Genomic DNA, 23,051 nt, shown 5'->3' on the forward strand with positions numbered 1-23,051 from the left:
ATTTCATGTATTTCTCTGTCTTTTTTATGATTCTCAATGCCCTGGTTTGCAAAAGGTTTTTCTGTGGGTAAACTCAGCGCCCCAAATAATATGGCTTTGGGGTAGGCCTAAAATAAGTCGAATTCTTGAAATCATTCCAAAATCAGAGACATGAGTCCAAACAGAACATTTTCACTCAATCAAGTGACCAGTATCCTAGCAACGAATGGTATGCGCTCGGCAAAGGAAGATTCTCTACAACGTGGGAAGACTTTTAGCTACAATGTGGTTGTAACTTGACTCGCTGACAACAGTCTTTGGTGTGAGAAAGAACTACTGTTTAGAACTACGGATGCTACCATGGTCACGGTCAGTGGTGTTTTTCTTCTGTTTCATAAATATTGACATCGTTGACGGATTAGATAATGTTTTTGATCAAAATGTCTCTCATGTCGTTGCCGGTTTGTATAGGCTACTTTAGAATGCAATAATAGAGAAAAGGTACATAAACATGAACATCTGCTTAGATAATGGAAAACGTAGTAGTTATCTATCATCAAAATTCTACAATTTCAAAGGTGTTGTCTTGATAGAGTGCCTTGAAAGCAACTGTCTCATCTGGCAAATAGAAAACAGGTTGGAGACTGAATTCCCCCCCCCCCCCCCTTCACCAGAAAATATTTCAAATGAACTAAAGGGACTGACACTTAGACTGAGCTTTCGGCTTAAAGACATATGCGAGTGCCAAAGAACCCCAACACCACCCCATCGAAGTTAGAGAGGAAGGGCGTGCAAAATATCCATGCTCAACTCAGCAGACAACACAGACGAGGAGTGCGGCTTGGTGCAGGCCTCCCCTCCCCTCGCCGACGGAACCGACCTGGACAGGAAGAGCACGCTGCGGGTTACCCCCCGCCCCACAACAGCGGACCAGGAGGGAGCAGTCAGGGCGGTTAGACGCTCATGGGGGTCAGAGTTACGGAGAGGGAGGGGGAATTCGGTGGAGGAGAGCACCAAGGGGAAAGCTCGCAGGATGTGGAAGTTCCTCAGCACTGGAATGAAGCAGAATGTGGACAAGGTAAATAAGATGTCTCTGTGCGTCCCAAATGGCACCCGATTCCCTATAGACCATGTATAGTTTACTATATAGGGAATAGGGTGCCATTTGGGATGCATCCTCTCTCTTTGGTTGGAGGCATTGTTAAATCGGTAGGCGACATCAGAAAATACATTTCTATTTATCCTGACTCTCTCTCCCGCTTTCCTAGATAAGAAGCTTCGATGTCAAGAGCGCTGTTCTCACCCATGGCCTGCAGCACTTACGTAATTTCCCTTGCAACGACCCTGTGCGCCACATGACCTACGGCAAGGGGGCGGCAGGGTTCATCAGCCTTCACAGGGAAGGCAAGGTCGTTATGTACCACCCAGACGGGCGTCTCCGTGACCTCCCACCCGCCTCTGTCTCTGTCCCCTACATGGGCCTAACCTCCACTCAGCTCCCTGGGCGTCTGGTGGGCTGGGGGCCCGGGGCAAGCCTCACGCTGCTGGACAGTGAGCTGCGCCCCCTAGCCAACGCTCTAGACCCTCTGGATGTGCGGGTTTGCCAGGTCACAGAGCAGTCCCTGGAGCTGGTGACAGCGGGGGCGGGGAACGTGTGTGTGTGGTGTCTGACTCACATGGTGTGCCGGGTGAGAGTGACGGAGGGTCTTGGGCGCCACAGCGTTTTTACCCAGCTGGCGTTGGCCCCCCCGGGCCCCGAGAGGCATCACAGGGCCTTCGTCGTTTACGGGAGAGCTGTGGTTGTCGTTGACCTCACTGCTGGGCGTGTTCTGGAGCACAAAAGGAACCTCCACCTACGGTAAATGTGTGTGTGTGTGTGTGTGTGTGTGTGTGTGTTCATGATTGTTCGACAGTGGGCAGTTTTTGGCAAAATGTCACCTCAACTGATCTGCAGACAGAGTGAACATGCCTCTTTTCTTCAGGGATATCACTGCACTGGTGTATAGCTTTCATCTGGACTTTGTGGTCACTGCGTCCAAAGATGTTTCCATCAGAGTGTGGGGTCCTGACTGGGGGCTTTGTATGGCGTTCGTAGGACACACTGGTGAGATAACCACTTGGTTGGGGGAAAAAACCTTCCCTATGATTTCAGCTAGTCAAGTCAAATGCAACACTCTTTACGTGTGTGTGTGTGTGTGTGTGTGTGTGTGTGTGTGTGTGTGTGTGTGTGTGTGTGTGTGTGTGTTTGTGTGTGTTGTGTGTGTGTGTGTGTGTGTGTGTGTGTGTGTGTGGCGCGCGCAGGTGTGGTGACCTCTCTGGCTTGCTGTCCGGAGTCTGGCCTGCTGCTCTCTGCCTCCCTGGATGGGACCCTGCGTTGCTGGAGCTTGGAGGGGGGGGACCAGGTCCAGTGTTTCCCCATCGAAGGAGGGGAGCCCCCTCTGGCCCTAGGGGGTCCGATGAAAGGGGGCACCTTCTTTACTTTCTCCCAGCAAGGAGTGGACTTCTGGACCATCAGCAGCCTGTATAACCTTCACTGCAGGCTGGGGGGGGACCTGGGTGGCCCCGTGAGACAGATAGTAGTTCCCTCTTGCCCCCTGCCCTACCCCACCCGGGTGCTTTGCGTCAGCGGGGATAGTAACGTAACACTAGTGGCCGCCGAGACGGGGGCGGTCCTAACCTCATTCGGTGCCGGGCAGAGGGTAAGGTGCGCCGATTACTGCTTGCACAAAGAGATTCTATTGGTCCTGACGGAGGGCGGAACGTTGATCCGGGCCAGCACGCTGACCAATCCGGCGACGTGTGTGGATGAGTGGAAGGCACGAGGACAGGGTCCATGGCAGAGGGAGGAGCAGACGGATGGGGAGGGGGATCAGTGGATCGCAAAGCCAGGCCCAGCCTCCTGCATGGTGCTCTACAGCAACATAGCCGACGGACAGAGAGCGCTAGACGAGTGGAAGAGCCTGCAGAAGCAGAGATGCCAGAGACCCACGAACAAGAAATCTCTTCATGATGCCAAGAACCGGTAAGACTCCCCCTGTGTCCCTAATTTAGACTTGTCTTGATATTATTGACAGTCCCTTTATATTTAGATCATGAATCTCTCGGTAATTACCCACACAAGCACTTGATGTTTGAATCTGTCACATCTGTTTTAATCTGTTACTAAATTAAGACAGGCTGTTGGATGAAGACAGGCTGTTCAGTTTAGCATTTTTTGAGGTTAGGATTAGGGGAAGGGTAAAAGACAGGGTGTTGGATGAAGTTTCCTCTAGACGCTGTTCAGTTTTGCATTTTTTGAGGTTAGGATTGGGAGAGGGGTAATCTTGCAAGATTTGAGCTCTGGGTTAACCGAGATTAGGGGAGGGGAAACTGATCCTAGATCTGTACCTAGGGGAAACTTAACCCCGGAGCTAGAAATACTGTGCCAACCATCCAAAGTAATGATATGTTATGACTCCCTTATGACTACCCCTGGGACAGGTTCCTGGTAATGCTGGGGCACAATGGTGGCTGTGTGAGTGTGCTTATGCTGGATACAGGAAAGGTGCAGTACATGACACCCGCACACAACGGCCAGAAAATCACCTCCCTGCAGGCAGACCCTGAGAACAGCTACCTACTCACAGTCGGTATGCAGCACTCTATTGGCTCTATGGGATGATGATGATGATGGTGGTGGTGATTATGGTGATGGTGATGATGATGGTGGTAATGATGGTGGTGGTGGGGGTGATGATGATGATGGTGGTGGGGATGATGATGGTGATGGTGGTGATGATGGTAGTGATGATGATGATGGTAATGATGGTGATCATCATCCCATTCTCTCCCTTTCAACAGGTGAGGACAAGGCAGTGCTGGTCTGGAGGGTGTTTCCCTATGCCCAGGAGTGTCTCAGCCTGCACTTGAACCTTTTCTGTGGGCATCCTCCGCTCTACTTGACCCTGTTGGGGCCTCTGCTGGCCATAGCCTTCCAGGATCCCGATAGCGCCACCTATAGCCTGGTGCACTTCAGCCTGCTCAACCAGAGTCGCACTGACCATCCGCCCAGTGAGGACCATCTGGACTGCATTACGGGTGAGACAGTAACAGAAGATACCGTTAAATAATATACTGTGTTTTAGATACTATAGATCTGGGGCCGTATGAAACGTCTCAGAGTAGGAGTGCTGATCTAGGATCAGGTCAACATTGTCCATGTAATCTTATTCATTGTGTTAACAGTTGATGTTACTCTTCAATTACACAGACCCCAAAGCAAATCAGGGGGAGAAAAATAGGTTTATTCATAGAGGACAAATCATAGACGTTATGCTGAAATGTAGATGTTCATTCTCCCCTGTCCTCAGTGATTCTCTCCACAGAACAAAGAGACAGGATGTAGTTTTATACCCCCAACCCTAGCCTGTGGTTGACCAATTAGAATTCCTGGCAATAAAATTGAGCCAATGGCCAGATAACGTGTATCCCATTTCAGGCCCGATATATAGACAATTTGGACCAATGAGAACTTGCCATGTAGCTATGAGTCCCGGACTGAAATTCCTCCCATGCTCTGATCCATTAATCATTAATTCCCTATTACAGAAAAAACACTATTTCCATTGATCGTTAATTCCCTCTTGACCTTTAGTCCTCTGCGTTGTGTATTTATTTTCAAAATATTCTTGCAATTGTAATCTAAAAGGCAAAACTGATCCTAAATCAGCACTCCTACTCTGACACACTTAATACATATGGCCCCTGAGACACTCAACAAGGTAATGTACCTCAAACTATAATGAATATAAAAGCAACATGCAACAATTTCAAGGATTTTGCTGAGTTACAGTTCATATAAGGAAATCTGTCAATTGAAATAAATTCATTAGGCCCTAATCTATGGATTTCACATGAATTGGCAGTGGCGCAGCCATGTTGGGCTTGTCCACTGGGGAGCCAGGCCCAGCCAGTCAGAATGAGTTTTCCCCAGAAAAGGAATTGTTACAGACAGAAATACTCCTCAATTTCATCAGCTGTCCTGGTGGCTGTCAGACGATCCCGCAGGTGAAGAAGCCAGATGTGTAGGTCCTGGGCTGGCGTGGTTACACGTGGTCTGCGGTTGTGAGGCCGGTTGGATGTACTGCCAAATTCTCTAAAACTACATTGTGACAGAGAACTTAACATTAAATACTCTGGCAACAGCTCTGGTGGACATTCCTACAGTCAACATGCCAATTGCACGCTCCCTCAAAACTTGAGATATCTGTGGCATTGTGTTGCGTGACAAAACTGCACATTTTAGATTGGCCTTTTATTGTCCCCAGCACAAGGTGCACCTCTGTAATGATCACGCTGTTTAATCATCTTCTTGATATGCCACACCTGTCAGATGGATGGATTATTTTGGCATGGCAGAAATGCTCACTAACAGGGATGTAAACAAATTTGTGCACAAAATTTGAGAGAAATACGTTTTTTGTGTGTATGGAACATTCCTGGGATCTTTTATTTCAACTCATGAAACATGGGACAAACACTTTACATTTACGTTTATATTTTTGTTCAGTAGGTGATCCTCGGACAAGTTTTTTTTTATTGTCTTTTGGTGTGTAGTGCTGTGCGTGTGTGTGTGTGTGTGTGTGTGTGTGTGTGTGTGTGTGTGTGTGTGTGTGTGTGTGTGTGTGTGTGTGTGTGAGAGTGCAGGGCTCTGTGTGTGCCATCAGCTCCGAGTGTTTGCCTCCAGCAGTCAGGATGGAACTGTTCGCATCTGGGATGAAGATAACCGCCTCCTCAGGTCAGTCAATGTGTTTGTGTGTGTCCCTAATGGAAAAAAACACACATTTCACATGTGAACACGTGAAGTGTTCATCTTATGTGAAGTTAATGTGATAACATGAAAATACACATGTGAAAACGTGACCATATGGGAAGAGTTCCAAAAACACGTTTTCACATGATTTCACATGTGATTTTACACATGTGAAATCATGTGGTTTTTCTGTAAGGGGTGTGTGTGTGTTAGTAATTTCTGCAGTCTTGGTCCCTCTAAGAACCCTCCAGCTGAGTGCGGAGCCTGAGTGTCTGGCCTACAGTGGGCAGAGGGGAGATCTGCTCCTAGGCATCAGAGGGGACCTGTATAGGATCCGCTGCGCCCACCTGCTGCCACATGACTTCCAGCTACGGGTATACTGACTGGGGGGAAGGGGTGGTGAAGTACTGGGGAGAGGTGGTGAGGACAGACTGGTCTCTTGTGGTGGTCCTAGTGTGGCTCAGTTGGTAGAGCATGGTGCTTGCAATGCCAGGATCATGGGTTCGATTTTCGCAGGGGCCACCCATATGAAAATCGAAGCACTCACTACTTACTATAAGTCGCGTTGGGTAAAAGTGTCTGCTAAATGGCTTATATATTAGAATGGGTCTTGGAGGGTGAATACGTGTTTAGGCATTTTCAGTGAGATAATGTAGTTAGGTTTAGCTAAATGTTTTCGAATAGGTGTGCTTACTGTGTAAAGATACCTTTGCTGTGCCTATGCTCTGTATAGCTCCTTTCTACTGAGATGTCAGATCCCATCCCTGACTTGCCCATATCTTCCACCTCAACAAGGACAAGCAAAACCAAGTAAGCTACCCTCCGTCTCTACCTATAATGTGACATAATGAACATCATAGACAAGTTATAACTCGTTATAATATGTTTGTTACAGTAAATGTGTCTAAAACAGTAAATCTATGGATTACGTTTGCACTGGTAAATCTACATATTTACTGGGATTTTGAGCCAAAATGTGTTATCTATAGATTTACAGTTTTTATTTACATCTATATAATAGTTATGTTACATTAACCGTAACCTAGACATTATTGAGTGTGTGACGTGTTTTTGCCTACCATCAGGACTGTGGTCTCCCCCATACCAGAGAAACAACCCAACGGAAAGCAGGACATGACCAAAGATCCAGTGAGTTTACCCAGAATATGAAAGGGAAAGAGAGGAGAACGAGAGAAAGCTTTGCATGGAATTGAGTGTAAAGGAGTGTGGGGTAAGGTGAGACATTTGTTACATTCAGCATCACCACATCAAGGGAAATATAGTATTCTTTCTAACAAAGATACACTACATGGCCAAAAGTATGCGGAGACCTGCTTGTCGAACATCTCATTCCAAAATCATGGCCATTTTTTAAATATTGTTTTTATTTATTTAACCTTTATTTAACTAGGCAAGTCAGTTAAGAACACATTCTTATTTACAATGACAGCCCACCAAAAGGCCTCCTGCGGGGACAGGGGCCTGGGATTAAAAATAGAAAATAAATACAATATAAATATATGACAAAACACACATCACACACCTGCATTGCTTGCTGTTTGGGGTTTTAGGCTGGGTTTCTGTACAGCACTTTGAGATATCAGCTGATGTACGAAGGGCTATATAAATACATTTGATTTGATTTGATTTGAACAAGAGAGACAACACAACACTACATAAAGAGAGACCTAAGACAACAACATAGCAAGGCAGCAACACATGACAACACACCATGGTAGCAACACAACATAACAACAACATGGTAGCAACGCAGCATGGCAGCAGCACAAAACATGGTGCAAACATTATTGGGCACAGACAACAGCACAAAGGGCAAGAAGGTAGAGACAACAATACATCACACAAATCTGTCAGTAAGAGTGTCCATGATTGAGTCTGAATGAAGAGATTGAGATAAAACTGTCAAGTTTGAGTGTTTTTTGCAGCTCGTTCCAGTCGCTAGCTGAAGCGAACAGAAAAGAGGAGTGACCCAGGGATGTGTGTGCTTTGGGGACCTTTAACAGAATGTGACTGGCAGAACAGGTTTTGTATGTTGAGGATGAGGGCTGCAGTAGATATCTCAGATAGGGGGGAGTGAGGGCTAAGAGGGTTTTATAAATAAGCTTCAACCAGTGGGTCTTGTGACAGGTATACAGAGATGACCAGTTTACAGAGGAGTATAGAGTGCAGTGATGTGTCCTATAAGGAACATTGGTGGCAAATCTGATGGCCGAATGGTAAAGAACATCTAGCCGCTCGAGAGCACCCTTACTTGCCGATCTATAAATTATGTCTCCGTAATCTAGCATGGGTAGGATGGTCATCTGAATCAGCGTTAGTTTGGCAGCAGGGGTGAAAGAGGAGCGATTACGATAGAGGAAACCAAGTCTAGATTTAACTTTAGCATGCAGCTTTGATATGTGCTGAGAGAAGGACAGTGCACCGTCTAGCCATACTCCCAAGTACTTGTATGAGGTGACTACCTCAAACTCTAAACCCTCAGAGGTAGTAATCACACCTGTTGGGAGAGGGGCATTCTTCTTATCAAACCACATGACCTTTGTTTTGGAGGTGTTCAGAACAAGGTCAAGGGTAGAGAAAGCTTGTTGGACACTAAGAAAGCTTTGTTGAAGAGCATTTAACACTAAACCCGGGGAGGGGCCAGCTGAGTATAAGACTGTATCATCTGCATATAAATGGGTGAGAGGGCTTCTTACTGCCTGAGCTATGTTGTTGATGTAAATTGAGAAGAGCGTGGGGCCTATGATCGAGCCTTGGGATACCTCCTTGGTGACAGGCAGTGGCAGAGACAGCAGATTTTCTGACTTCATACACTGCACTCTTTGAGAGAGGTAGTTAGCAAACCAGCGCAAAGACCCCTCAGAGACACCAATACTCCTTAGCCAGCCCACAAGAATGGAATGGTCTACCGTCTGTATCAAAAGCTTTGACCAAGTCAATAAAAATAGCAGCACAATATTACTTAGAATCAAGGGCAATGGTGACATCATTGAGGACCTTTAAGGTTGCAGTGACACATCCATAAGCTGAGCGGAAACTAGATTGCATACCAGAGAGAATACTATAGACATCAAGAAAGCCAGTCAGTTGATTATTGACAAGTTTTTCCAACACTTTTGATAAACAGGGCAAAATATAAATAGGCCTATAACAGTTAGGATCAGTTTGATCTCCCCACACTCTTCTCAAAGACCCACAGAGAGAGAACTGCTCCTTAAAGTAACTAACTTTGGCCTACCGGATTTTGTATTTTATTTTTATTTATTTCACCTTTATTTAACCAGGTAGACCAGTTGAGAACAAGTTCTCATTTACAACTGCGACCTGGCCTAGATAAAGCAAAGCAGTGCGACAAAAAACAACAACACAGAGTTACACATAGGATAAACAAAAGTACAGTCAATAACACAATAGAACATCTATATCGAAAATCTACTCAGGATAGCCTGAGTGCACTTATTTCTCATTTGCCTGAACAAAAGATAGCCAGTCAGCCTGAGTATGTGTGTGCCAAGCCTTTCGCCAAATGCAATTCTTGAGGTGGAGTAACTCTGCAAGATCACGGTCGAACCAGGGGCTCAACCTGTTTTTAATTCTCATTTTCCTTATGGGGGCGTGTTTGTTAACAATATCACAAAAAATATCAAAAAGGAAGGTCCAAGTGTCTTCGACAGAGGGGATCAAGCTGAAACTATACCATTTTACAGAGGCCAATTCATGAAGGAAGGCTTGCTCATTAAAGTTCTTTAACAAGAGTCTATAACAAATCAGGACAGGTCGTTTCACTGAGCAGCCATTATAACACAGGCTGTAAAACAGTGATCACTAAGGTCATTACAGAAAACACCAGACTGATACCTATCAGGATTATTTGTGAGGATAACATCGAGGAGAGGGCTTTAATAAAGAGTTGGTCCCCCCTTTGCTGCTGTATTTGCTGCTGTAACAGCCTCCACTCTTCTACGAAGGCTTTCCACTAGATGTTGGAACATTGCTGCGGGGACTTGCTTTCATTCAGCCACAAGAGCATTAGTGAGGTCAGGCACTGATCTTGGGGCGAGTAGGCCTGGCTGGCAGTCGGCGTTCCAATTCATCCCAAAGGTGTTCAATGGGGTTGAGGTCAGGGCTCTGTTCAGGTCAGTCAAGTTCTTCCACACTGATCTCGACAAACCATTTCTTAATGGACCTCGCTTTGTGCACGGGGGCATTGTCATGCTGAAACAGGAAAGGGCCTTCCCCAAACTGATATCACAAAGTTGGAAGCACAGAATCGTCTAGAATGTCATTGTATGCTGTAGCGTTAATATTTCCCTTCACTGGAACTAAGGGGCCTAACCCGAAACCATGAAAAACAGCCCCAGACCATTATTCCTCCTCCACCAAACTTTACAGTTGGCACTATGCATTGGGGCAGGTAGCGTTCTCCTGGCATCCGCCAAACCCAGATTCGACCGTCGGACTGCCAGATGGTGAAACATAATTCATTACTCCAGAGAAAGCGTTTCCACTGCTCCAGAGTCCAATGGCAGCGAGCTTTACACCACTCCAGCCGGCGCTAGGCATTGCGCATGGTGATCTTAGGCTTAATCCACTAATTTCAAGGGTTTCCACATACTACATATAAACTCTGAAAAAAAAGAAACGTCCCTTTTGCAGGACCCTGTCTTTCAAAGATAATTCGTAAAAATCCAAATAACTTCACAGATCTTCATTGTAAAGGGTTCAAACACTGTTTCTCATGCTTTTACAATTAATGAACAAGCACCTGTGGAACGGTCGTTAAGATACTAACAGCTTACAGACGGTAGGCAATTAAGTTCACAGTTATGAGAATTTAGGACACTAAAGAGGCCTTACTACTGACTCTGAAAAACACCAAAAGAAAGATGCCCAGGGTCCCTGCTCATCTGCGTGAACGTGCCTTCGGCATGCTGCAAGGAGGCATGAGGACTGCAGATATGGCCAGGGCAATACATTTCAATATCCGTACTGTGAGACGCCTAAGACAGAGCTACAGGGAGACAGGACGGACATCTGATCGTCCTCTCAGTGGCAGACCATGTGTAACAACACCTGCACAGGGTCGGTACATCCGAAACATCACACCTGCGGGACAGGTACAGGATGGCAACAAGAACTGCCTGAGTTACACCAGGAACGCACAATCCCTCCATCAGTGCTCAGACTGTCCGCAATAGGCTGAGAGAGGCTGGACTGAGGGCTTGTAGGCTTGTTGTAAGGCAGGTCCTCACCAGACATCACCGGCAACAACGTCACCTATGGGCACAAACCCACCGTCGCTGGACCAGACAGGACTGCCAAAAAGTGCTCTTCACTGACGAGTCACGGTTTTGTCTCACCAGGTGTGATGGTCGGATTCGCGTTTATCGTCAAAGGAATGAGCGTTACACCGAGGCCTGTACTCTGGAGTGGGATTGATTTGGAGGTGGAGGGTCCGCCATGGTCTGGGGAGGTGTGTCACAAAATCATCGGACTGAGCTTGTTGTCATTGCAGGCAATCTCAACCCTGTGCGTTACAGGGAAGACATCCTCCTCCCTCATGTGGTACCCTTCCTGCAGGCTCATCCTGACATGACCCTCCAGCATGACAATGCCACCAGCCATACTGCTCGTTCTGTGCGTGATTTCCTGCAAGAAAGGAATATCAGTGTTCTGCCGTGGCCAGCAAAGAGCCCGAATCTCAATCCCATTGAGCACGCCTGGGACCTGTTGGATCGGAGGGTGAGGGCTAGGGCCATTCCCCTCAGAAATGTCCGGGAACTTGCAGGTGACTTGGTGGAAGAGTGGGGTAACATCTCACTGCAAGAACTGACAAATCTGGTGCAGTCCATGAGGAGGAGATACACTGCAGTACTTAATGCAACTGGTGGCCACACCAGATACTGACTGTTACTTTTGATTTTGACCTCCCCCCCTTTGTTCAGGGACAAATTATTCAATTTCTGTTAGTCACATGTCTGTGGAACTTGTTCAGTTTGTCTCAGTTGTTCGATCTTGTTATGTTCATACAAATATTTACACATGTTAAGTTTGCTGAAAATAAAAGCAGTTGACAGTGAGAGGACATTTCTTTTTTTGCTGAGTTTATATCAGGATGTTGTGTATCCCAGAAAATTATCTGAATTAGTGTAAACATAACCGTTTTGAAACATTGCTTGTACAAAAAAACTGGTCTATTGGCACAACTTAACCCGGTTATTGGGTAAGTTGAGCATAGGGACAGGGTAAGTTGAGCCGCCTTAGAGTAAGTGGGTGATGGTTTCCTGATACAATGGGTGATGGAATGGGGGTGTGGTATATTGTATATCTTAAATGTAGGCTTACATTCAGATCTCTTAGTTCAATATCACTTACCCTTCCATATCTTGACCAGTTGTCTGGGACAGGGATGTTGTTTCGACGTGCCAATTCATAGGCACTCTGCATTTGAGACTACTTAGCCCATGACAGTGGTCAGCGAAATTCTTGATATGTTTAGCAAGCTCAGACTCCGTCATCCCATAAGACCTTGTGTGCCTCTGCTACTCTATTATAGCTTCTCTTTCTCACATGTACATGTTTATTTTGTTTTGAGGGGTACTTTTTACCCATTTTTTGTGATATCCAATTGGTAGTTACAGTCTTGTCCCATCCCTGCAACTCCCATATGGACTCGGGAGAGGTGAAGGTCGAGAGCCATGCGTCCTCCTAAACATGACCCCGCCAAGCCACTCTGCTTCTTCACACACTGTCCACTTAACCCGGAAGCCAGCCGCCGCACCACTGTGTTGGAGGAAACACTACTGCTGGCGACCGAAGTCAGCGTGCATGCGCCCGGCCGCCACAAGGAGTCGCTAGAGCGCGATGTGACAAGGACATCCCAGCCGGCTTAACCCTCACCTAACCTGGATGACGCTGGGCCAATTGTGCGGCGCCTCATGGGTCTCCCGGTTGTGGACGGCTGCGACACAGCCCGGGATCGAACCCTTATCTGTAGTGATGCCTCTAGCATTGCGATGCCGTTGCCTTAGACCGCTGCGCCGCTCGGGAGGCCACAGGTACATTTCTTTTTTTGTACCTCTTTAGTGTCATTCAGTCTATTTTTTTCATCCCTTGCTGCTGCTCGAATGGACCTATATTCTCCTATTACTTCCTTGGCTGCTCTCTCAAGAACCTCTAGACCCCTGCTTGTTTTACATTTGTATAGAAAGGGCATGATGTTATCTGCTCTGTAACAATACAAATTCACTATCTTGAGTTCATATACATGACACTTTGCCAAAATACTATGCATATAGGTACTGATTCAGACTTAGGAAATGTATGCCTTTCCTATCCACTTCTTAATAGTTGGTATTCAGACTTACCTTATGCAGGTGCGTAATGGGCTTGGCAGGCGCCATTCTCTTAAGCGCTGAATACATTTAATTAAACCGCTGAAAACCCTCCTACTTGCTGGCCAACAGATGTTCTTGTGGCGTTTGCATTCAATAGGGTTTTCAGTACATTTATCTAAAGCCATCCCTTTAAATTTGGTGTATCTTTAATTCGAATTGTCTCAACAGACTCACTAGAATATATGGAGAGAACCGTTCAGGATATTAGGGATCAATGAAAGAAAGCCATGTAAATACATGCAAATGCATCTCTGTTTCAGCACCGATTGGTAGATGTAATTTTTTTTTTAAATGAACAGTAGTCCTATAAATCGACCCTAACAATCTTCACTAATCATGGAACTGTGATGACAATGGTCCAGTCGTCATGAACCGTGCTGCAACTCCAGGTTCAAACTGCTACCTACATTACGTGTGGTCTGACTTCCATAATGATTGAAATAGGCTACATGTCCTAAATTATTGCACAACTTATAATATGTTAAGCTAATATGATCCACTATTGCTAACGAAACAAACAATGGAATGGAATGATGCAAAATGAGGAAACTGACAGTTCGTGACAGTTATAAATGTATCTGAGTATAACTGACGGTGGCTACTGGTAGTGGCTAATATTTAAACACAATACAATTTTTTTTTTTTTTTTTAAATACAGTGAAAAGTCTGAATATAATTAAAACATTCTAGAAATCATAAATCAACTCGGTAGGTTTGGTGCTATACTGTCATTTGTGCATGGCTACAGAAGCCTATAGCTTGGGTCTCCACATTTCATCCCAAGTTAAAATGCCAGCGTTTCATAAACTTCCCTGTGGAAAAGGTGATATGTTGATATGATTCAGTTTGCTGCCATATGACAGGTTTCACATTTGTCTCCAGCGTATATAAAGTCAAATAGATCTTAAACAATTGTCATTTATATTTACAATCCCCTTATCCAAACGGCTTACTCATTGACCTAGCTCGTATCAATAGTTGTTATCAATTTGTAAATTACAGTGCATGGAGAATGATGTTATTTCTATCAGGAAAAAATAAGTAGATGTTGTCCCACTTGGAACCGACAGGCTATTCATAATTTCATTGTGCGTAAAGGTGGTGGAATTATGAGGGATTTAAGTCAAGGTTAGAATGCGGCGAATCTATAGACACACCTCCACCACACCTTCATTTGTTAGATCTCCACCCCCAACGAATAGCTGTTGCTATTATGCTTAAGTTAAAGGTCTGAATAAGCGTAGAGAGAAAAGTGTATAAAATGGGAATTACATTCCATTTACTTGCACTTAACTCGGAATCGGCCTATTATGCATAAAACATTTGGACTACAGTGCATTCGGAAAGTATTCAGACCCCTTGACTTTTTCCACATTTTGTTACATGAACAGCCTTTTTCTTACAGCCTTATACCTTCAATGCTGCAGAAATGTTTTGGTACCCGTCCCCAGGTTTGTGCCTCGACACAATCTTGTCTCGGAGCTCTACAGACAATTCCTTCGACCTCATGGCTTGATTTTTGCTTTGACATGCACTGTCAACTGTGGGACCTTATATAGACAGGTGTGTGCCTTTCCAAATCATGTCCAATCAATTAGATTTACTACAAGTGGACTCCAATCAAATTGTAGAAACATCTCAAGGATGATCAATGGAAACAGGATGCACCTGAGCTCAATTTTGAGTCTCATAGCAAAGGGTCTGAATACTTATGTAAGGTATTTCTGTTTTTTTATAAATTTTATAAATTATTAAAAATGTCATTAAAACGGTTTTCACTTTGTCATTATGGGTATTGTGTGTAGATTGATGAGTAACATTTTTTATTTAATCAATTTTAGAATAAGACTGTAACGTAACAAAATGTGGAAAAAGGGAAGGGCTCTGAATACTTTCCAAATGCACTGTATTTTAGCCCATACAACTACAAGGATACACTTTAATGCTAGGTTTAGGACCTCATTTTGTAGCTTATAGAGACCCCAACTGATGTATAAAATATTCTTAAAACAATCTACTTTGGTTTAGATACAAGCATCATGAAATCTATTACACAATAAATTAATTTGTTTTTGGGACGTAACTTTTTCCATGTGGTTTCCTTCTTCACAGACTCCATTATTTTTTTTATTTAACCAGGCAAGTCAGTTAAGAACAAATTCTTACTTACAATTACGGCCTAGGAACAGTGAACTGTGAACACTGAACTGCTTTGTTCAGGGGCAGAAAGACAGATTTTTACCTAGTCAGCTCAGGGATTCGATCTAGCAACCTTGCAGTTACTGACCCAATGCTCTAACCACTAGGCTAGCTGCCGCTAAATATTTGGTCACATTCATTTTGTCTATGGTTTCCTTGAAACAAGGGGTAGCGCAACTAACCCTTTGGCTCAATGTACCCCACTCTCCACTACTGCTATTTTCTTTTTAGGTTTGATCATATTTTTAAAAATAAATGAAGGCCAATGTGTGTGTTCCCATACCTAATGTGCCAGTGGTGTAATGACAGTTTTTCCACCCACTCCTTGTCCCTCAGGAGTATGAGGCGCTGCTGGCTCGGAACAGAGACCTGGCCTCACTCCAGGAAGGCACTACAGAGAGAAGGAAGAGGAAACCTCCCACCACGCTGAAAACCAGGAAGGAGGCCTTTGACCGCTATATGAGGATCATCTACAGCCAGCCCCTCGACATTAAGGTTCCTTATACTGAGAACAATTAGCTACAAGATGATTTGGGTAGGAATGTACTCTGCCAAGTGGAGTCAGAGAGATGATAAAAGCAGTATGTGCCCTTTTGTTGGATATAGAGAGAAGAAACCATAACCTTACCTATAATATAATGTTTTATTTGAAAGGACAAATGTCATTACTTGAGAGTGGGAATGCATTGTAGATATGCAGACTAATGAACGTTTGTTCTGATTATATCTCAGATTGGGGATGAGGACATGTTTGACCTTCATGCAGCTCTGTTTCCTCCAAAACTACCTGACCGTCGACCATTCACCCCACCCACCTTAAGGAATGGCTTCTTCCCAAACCCCAACTTGGCCAAGCCCCTGCCACCCATAACCGAGCCAGGGCAGGTGAGGGCCACTGGTTCAGTTTAGCATATCTGTCTGCTGTCCCTCTACTTCCTGAAGCTAAGTAATAGATAGATTGAGACGAAGAAACCACACCTCCCTTAGTCCTCTGTCTGTCCCTTTGCAGGATGAGGAGCTAGAGCCAGCCCCAGCACAGAGCAATCCGGTGGGCTTCATCCCTAACTCTGTGCTAGTGGGCCAGCTGTGGCCAGGCGTTGTGGTGGAAAACACAATCCCCAAGCAAACATTCAAACTGAGGGATGAGCACGACTATGAGGAGGAAGTGAGAGGATATTTACAGAGACCAGATTCAGGATCAGTTTTGCCTTCTAGATCACAATGTATAAGATTACATGGACATGGGGAGCTGATCCTAGATCAGCACTCCTACTCTGATATGCTTGTTACATATGTCCTCAGAAGAGGACAATCGGTGTATGCTCTGTAATACGATTGAGAGAATTTCAAATAGGTTGTTGGTTTGGTTTTCCTCACAGGGTGATACTGAAGAAGTTCAGTTTCTGGTGTATGAGAGCGATGAGGACATAGGTTCCCCCATACAGCTGGTGAAGAGCCCTCAGAAAGAGAAGAGCCCCCCACCTCCCACTCCAGAGAAGCCAGCCTACGTAATGAGGGTGAGTGGTGTATTAGCAACGCACATGCCCCGCCCACCTTTGGATCTCTTATTTTCAGCCATCCATTTCCTGTGTTTGAAGGGTGCAAAATCCACTTATCACTGAAATATCACTGGATTGATGGCTTTCATTTTACTCTTGCGACACTTTCCCACTCTTGCCTGTGCCATTCCCATTAACGTAGCGACCGCGGAAACGTTCGTAATGACCTGTCAAACTCACTCCGGTAATGGCTGAAATGGGATCAGTGGAATACATTGGCCTTCCGTTGCATCTATAGGAACTCTAACGCTTCGTCAGTGATTTAGTGCACTGTCTCGACACAAGAAAGAGAAGAAAGATCACTTCATTTTGGTGAGTGTTCGTTTTTATAAAAATTTGTACAGTTGAAATGTTTAAATGAAAGCAACTTCCAAAAATGAACACTCGGATTATGGTGATACTATGTCTGATCTCGCAAACAGTGTAAAGTATGTTTAGATAGGTGTGAACTAGAGCCGAGTGTTTTGATTTTAAATTGCGTGGGTATCCTTCTCTTGACACACTGGTTTGAATTATGCAAGAGAACATGACAACAGTATTAATGAGGAAGTCTAGAAAGTGCAGGTGGGTGCAGGTAGGCCTAGACATAGCAAGTTTTTGGTGGGGGCAGACCTGTTCCTCCCCTTTATATTAATTTATTCATGTATGCAAATACACCTAGTGTATATATGCAAATCAGGCAAATACAATTTTCTTTATTTGATCACAAAGTAATACAATAATACCTGATATACTGTTAGGTTCTAAATAAACAGAGTGAAAACTCACGGACAACTAGTAAAGCCCAAACCAAGTTTATTCACCCACTGGGTCACACAGCTGCATAAGACAAAGACATGGTACTTTCCATTAAATCGATTCCATTCCAGCCATTACTAATCAAAATCAAATGTATTTATATAGCCCTTCTTACATCAGCTGATGTATCAAAGTGCTGTACAGAAACCCAGCCTAAAACCCCAAACAGCAAGCAATGTAGGTGTAGACTATGAGCCTGTCCTCCCTTCACCAGCCTTCTCTGGTATCGGGGCTGCATGAAGGGCAGCTGTCATGTGCTCATGGCCCGTATCCACAAAGAGTCTCAGAGTAGGAGTGTTGATCTAGGATCTTTGCATATAATCTTATTTATTATGATCTAAAATACAAAACTGATCCTAGATCAGCACTCATACTCTGAGAGGTTTTGTGGATACAGGCCCAGGTCTAATGAATGTTTTGTGTTCCTCTCCTAGCCTCCAAAGGCTGTCCCTCCCACTAAGATACCCAAACTGCCGACCCCACCTCCCCCTAGAACCCCAACACCACCCTGCACATACACCCCCGAGATCCCAGAATTCCTTAAACAGTTTGTGGAGGAGGACTGGTTCAAGGATATCTACCAAGACCAAAGGGTGAGTCTTTTTAGCTGAAGCAAGCACACCATTTTCATCCCAAAAAACGGATTATTCTACTGGGGAAAATTCCTTAGAAACCCTGTAAGTCAGTTGTATTCAAAGTATGGGTCGCGTGGGGGAACTGCAGTGGGGTCACCCCCCCCCCCCCCAAAAAAGTAAGAGTACAGGTTATTGTATAGGACAATATACAAACATTTTTGAGAAAGATAAGGAAAAACACAACTTTATTGAGTAAATATATGAATACATATATTTTCATTTTGATAAGAGATGAAAATTTAATGAATTTAAGGTTATTTGTTGATGTAAAAATTTAAATATCCCGATTTTAAGATTGTGTCATTATTTGGGGGGTAGGGTGGGGTCATGAGAAATTCGGGCAAAAGAAAGTCCCAGTTGAAAAAGTTTGAATACCACTGCTGTAATTTATCAGCTGCTCCTGTAGGTTATTGTTGTCTGTATTTTCTCTGTCAACAGGAAGTTTGCGTCCCAAATGCACCCTATTCCTTATTTAGTGCACTACTCTCGACGAGAGCCCCCATTGAGCTCTGATGAAAAGTATTGCACTACATAGAGAATAGGGTGCCATTTGGGACTAGGACAATGAGACTAATGTTTTGGTGGTGTTCCTGTGTGTGTGAAGTGTATCGGGCAGTCCCTGTGTCCTGAGGAGTTCTCCATGCAGATTCTGGACCACATGCAGAGTTGTGGTGCCCAACTAAAGATGAGGATCCTGAGCGCGCTGATCACTCTACGCAGACAGGGGGAGCTAGGTAACACAGACAAGCTCAGCAAGGGGCTTATGGGTTCTCTACGCAACAACACCTCATCAAATATGGTATGTCCTCTCTTGTGGAATTTGGTATGCTTTTTAATGTTTGAATCAGTTTTTTTCCGCCATTGTGAATTTGGATTTTAAACCATGTCTGCGTTTGTGTGTATGTTGTGTGTTTCAGTCCGATGAGGAGCAGCGAGTGGTGAGTGAAATACTCAACGTGTTGTTGGTGTGTCTGGGTCCTGAAAGCCATGAGATCATTGTGGAGCTCCTCACTCTACTGGCCCACAAAGAACTGGGACTACAGTGAGTCTATGCCGCACCAGTCTTTGTCTATACTCACTTTCATTGAGGTCACCATAGTAAGTGCCCAACTCTGCTTCAGTTTAATGGTGAATGCTGAGCTCTGATTCATCTAGCTGTGATAGTGAGTGCCCTTGTCAAATGTAGTGCAATATATAGGCAATAGGGTGCCATTTGGGTTGCAACCAATGAATGGTGACCTCTAACTCTGTGTGTCTGGTCCTCCTGTTGGCAGGAAAACAGTGATGTGCCTGCTGCAGGTGATGGGCGTGGAGGACGCTGACCCGTGGCTGGCCATGGAGATGGATCCCTGGGACTCCATGGTCCAGGACCTTCCTGTTTCCTGGAAGAGCCTGGGAGAGATGGCTGCAGAGTGGCTGCACTCCTGGACCTCAAAATACAAGGTAATAATTTATTAGATTTATATATTGCTTTTCCAGATGCTCAAAGAGCTTACATAGTAATGGGAAACTCACCTCATCCACCGCCAATAAAAATAAGTAGAAGGAGAAGAGCAGGTGCAGGAGGAATTAATCAGCAATGCACTGCTCTGGGCTGCCAATGTCCTTTTCATTGAACCTAACACCTCTAAATATGAGCATATGAGGTCTCAATTGAGCATATGAGATTACTGGCAAGCGCAGTGTGGCGCAACTGGTTCCCAAACTGGTTCTTGCCTGTTTAACATGGTAGGTCTGCCAAGCAATATCTGGGAGAGGAGGCTGGTGAGGAGAGGATGGCTCATAAAAATGTCTGGAATGGAGTTAATGGAATGGTATCATACATATGGAAACCATGTTTGACACCATTCCATAATTCCGTTACAGCCATTACTATGAGCCTGTCTGATTTCTAGTGCCACCAGCAACCACTGATAGCTGGTCTCCCCTCTCTTTGATCTGCAGGGCCAGAACAGTTCTCTGTTCCTGAAGAATGCAGGGAAGAACCTCTTTACCCCAGTGGATGTGCTCAACTACTTCTGCTCTGTCAAAAGGGATATGTTTTTAAAGGCACAGACTGTCCCACCAGAGGGGCGCAAAGACACAGTATTGCGTCTCCCTGAATCCTCCAGGTACCAGACAGATGTACCACCCCCCCATCACATAAACAAATGTCACATACCTCACCTTTTCAGCTCGTAACGCAATATTCTGACACATTGCTTTGTTGTGTGCGTGCATTCTTATCTAGCTCTAAGCCAATCCAACGTCTTGGAGAGACCTACAGCATGTCCAGGATACGCAAGCCTCCAGGTAAGGTTTAGCCCTCCGTGGTATGTTGAACAGAATATCCATTCAATCAATAGCTCTTAACAACCATTTCAGCATAGAGCTTGTATACAGTGCATTCGAAAAGTATTCAGGCCCCTTGACTTTTTCCACATTATGCTACGTTACAGCCTTATTCTAAAATGTATTAAATCCATTTTTTTCTTCATCAATCTACACACAATACTCCATAATGACAAAGTAAAAATAGGTTTTTAGACATTTTGCAAATTTATAAAATATATATTTTTAAATATTACATTTACATGAGTATTCATAACCTTTACTCAGTACTTTGTTGAGGCGCCTTTGGCAGCGATTACAGCCTTGAGTTGTCTTGGGTATGATGCTACATGCTTGGCACACCTGTATTTGGGGAGTTTCTCCCATTCTTCTCTGCAGATCCTCTCAAGTCAGGTTGGATGGGGTGAGTTGCTGCACAGCTATTTTCAGGTCTCTCCAGAGATGTTCGATCGGGTTCAAGTCCGGGCTCTGGCTCGGCCACTCAAGGACATTCAGAGACTTGTCCCGAAGCCACTCTTGCATTGTCTTGGCTGTGTGCTTAGGGTCGTTGTACTGTTGGAAGGTGAACCTTCGCCTGAGGTCCTGAGCACTCTGGAGCAGGTTTTATCAAGGATCTCTCTGTACTTTGCGCCGTTCATATTCCCTCGATCCTTACTTGTATCCCAGTCACTGCCACTAAAAAACATCCCACAGCATGATACTGCTACCACCATGCTTCACATTTTTGGAGAAATGTCCTCTGGTCTGATGAAACAAAAATAGAGCTGTTTGGCCATAATGACCATCGTTATGTTTGGAGGAAAAGGGGGGAAGCTTGCAAGCCGAAGAACACCATCCCAACTGTGAAGCACGGGGGGTGGCAGCATCATGTTGTGGGGGTGCTTTGCTGCAGGAGGGACTGGTGCACTTCACAAAATGGATCAAATCATGAGGAACGAAAGTTATGTGGATATATTGAAGCAACATCTCAAGACATCAGTCAGGAGTTAAAGCTCGGTCGCAAATGTGTCTTCCAAATGGACAATGACCCCAAGCATACTTCCAAAGTTGTGGCAAAATGGCTTAAGGACAACAAAGTCAAGGTATTGGCAGTGGCCATCACAAAGCCCTGACCTCAATCCTATAGAACATTTGTGGGCAGAACTGAAAAAGCGTGTGCGAGCAAGGATGCCTACAAATCTGACTCAGTTACACCAGCTCTGTCAGGAGGAATGGGCCAACATTCACCCAACTTATTGTGGGAAGCTTGTGGAAGGCTACCCGAAACGTTTGACCCAAGTTAAACAATTTAAAGGCAATGCTACCAAATACTAATTGAGTGTATGCAAACTTCTAACCCACTGGGAATGTGATGAAAGAAATAAAAGCTGAAAGAAATAATTCTCTCTACTATTATTCTGACATTTGACATTCTTAAAATAAAGTGGTGATCCTAACTGACCTAAAACAGGGAATTCTTACTTGGATAAAATGTCAGGAATTGTGAAAAACTGAGTTTAAATGTATTTGACTAAGGTGTATGTAAACTTCCAACTTCAACTGTATGTAAATAAGGTCTTTCTGTTTTTAATTTTTAATACAATTGCAACATTTTCTTAACCTGTTTTCGCGTTGTCATTATTGGGTATTGTGTGTCGATTGATGAGGAAAAGTTTAAAAAAAAAAAAAAAATTGAGAATAATGCTGCAAAGTCAAGGGGTCTGATCTTAGTCTCTTTTATTTCAAAACAGGTGTGATCTTGCCCCCTCTCCCAAACCGCCCTGTCCTCATGGGCTTCACCCCGTTCCTCACCCTGCCCCTGCCGAGGGTCAGCCTGTCCCCCTTTCCATTCCCTGTGGACCAGCACTGTTTGAAGGCCTCCCCGCGACGCTACTTCATCCTGGAGCGCTCCTATGTACACTACTATAGATGACACAGCCTCCCAGGCAGCAAGATATTATTCCCCGCACCCAAGATTTTTCCCTTTCCCCGACAAAGACCAGCCAAACAGATATACTCTTGTTTGAATAAAAAATCTATTGTATAGATCTTTTTTATTGTATATCACGTGATTCACTCAATACAAATAAAGTTTGAATGACTGTAAACGTCTGTAAAAATTTTACTGTTGTGTGTTGTTCCATGGACAGTATGGATGTGATATGAACTGATAGGCCAGAGATATTTTTTCATTGTTTGCTTTAATATAAATATAAGCTTATATTGCAGTTTGGAAAATATACAGTACTGTGCAAAAGTTTTAGGCAGGTGTGAAAAAATTCTGTAAAGTAAGAATTTATCAATTAACAAAATGCAAAGTAAGTGAACAGAAGAAAAATATAACATCAAATCAATATTTGGT

At 44.4% G+C, this 23,051-nt stretch overlaps 1 protein-coding gene across 1 annotated transcript; it reads left to right on the top strand.

The window, feature by feature from the left end:
- The first annotated feature begins 262 nt into the window (after positions 1–262).
- wdr97 (WD repeat domain 97) lies at positions 263–22,774 on the top strand. Its single transcript, XM_023972387.2, has 22 exons — positions 263–348; positions 654–1,057; positions 1,248–1,837; positions 1,962–2,083; positions 2,281–3,001; positions 3,460–3,608; positions 3,820–4,056; positions 5,665–5,755; positions 6,012–6,144; positions 6,504–6,580; positions 6,856–6,919; positions 15,724–15,882; positions 16,120–16,272; positions 16,397–16,552; positions 16,767–16,904; positions 18,179–18,337; positions 18,984–19,178; positions 19,297–19,421; positions 19,654–19,822; positions 20,324–20,490; positions 20,610–20,671; positions 22,441–22,774. Exons 2-22 carry the CDS (start codon positions 782–784, stop codon positions 22,620–22,622), a joined length of 4,125 nt encoding a protein of 1,374 aa, XP_023828155.1. The 5' UTR covers positions 263–348; positions 654–781; the 3' UTR covers positions 22,623–22,774.
- Positions 22,775–23,051: the final 277 nt, after the last annotated feature.

This window comes from Salvelinus sp. IW2-2015, linkage group LG27 (genome assembly GCF_002910315.2).
Source record: "Salvelinus sp. IW2-2015 linkage group LG27, ASM291031v2, whole genome shotgun sequence".
NCBI lineage: Eukaryota > Metazoa > Chordata > Actinopteri > Salmoniformes > Salmonidae > Salvelinus > Salvelinus sp. IW2-2015.

Bases quoted from the DNA above. Each gene is read 5' to 3' on its own strand.
- wdr97 (XM_023972387.2), top strand. From the start codon at position 782: ATGCTCAACTCAGCAGACAACACAGACGAGGAGTGCGGCTTGGTGCAG. The intron at 1,058-1,247 runs GTAAATAAGATG...CCGCTTTCCTAG, and splicing joins TGAAGCAGAATGTGGACAAG to ATAAGAAGCTTCGATGTCAA. The intron at 5,756-6,011 runs GTCAGTCAATGT...GGTCCCTCTAAG, and splicing joins GAAGATAACCGCCTCCTCAG to AACCCTCCAGCTGAGTGCGG.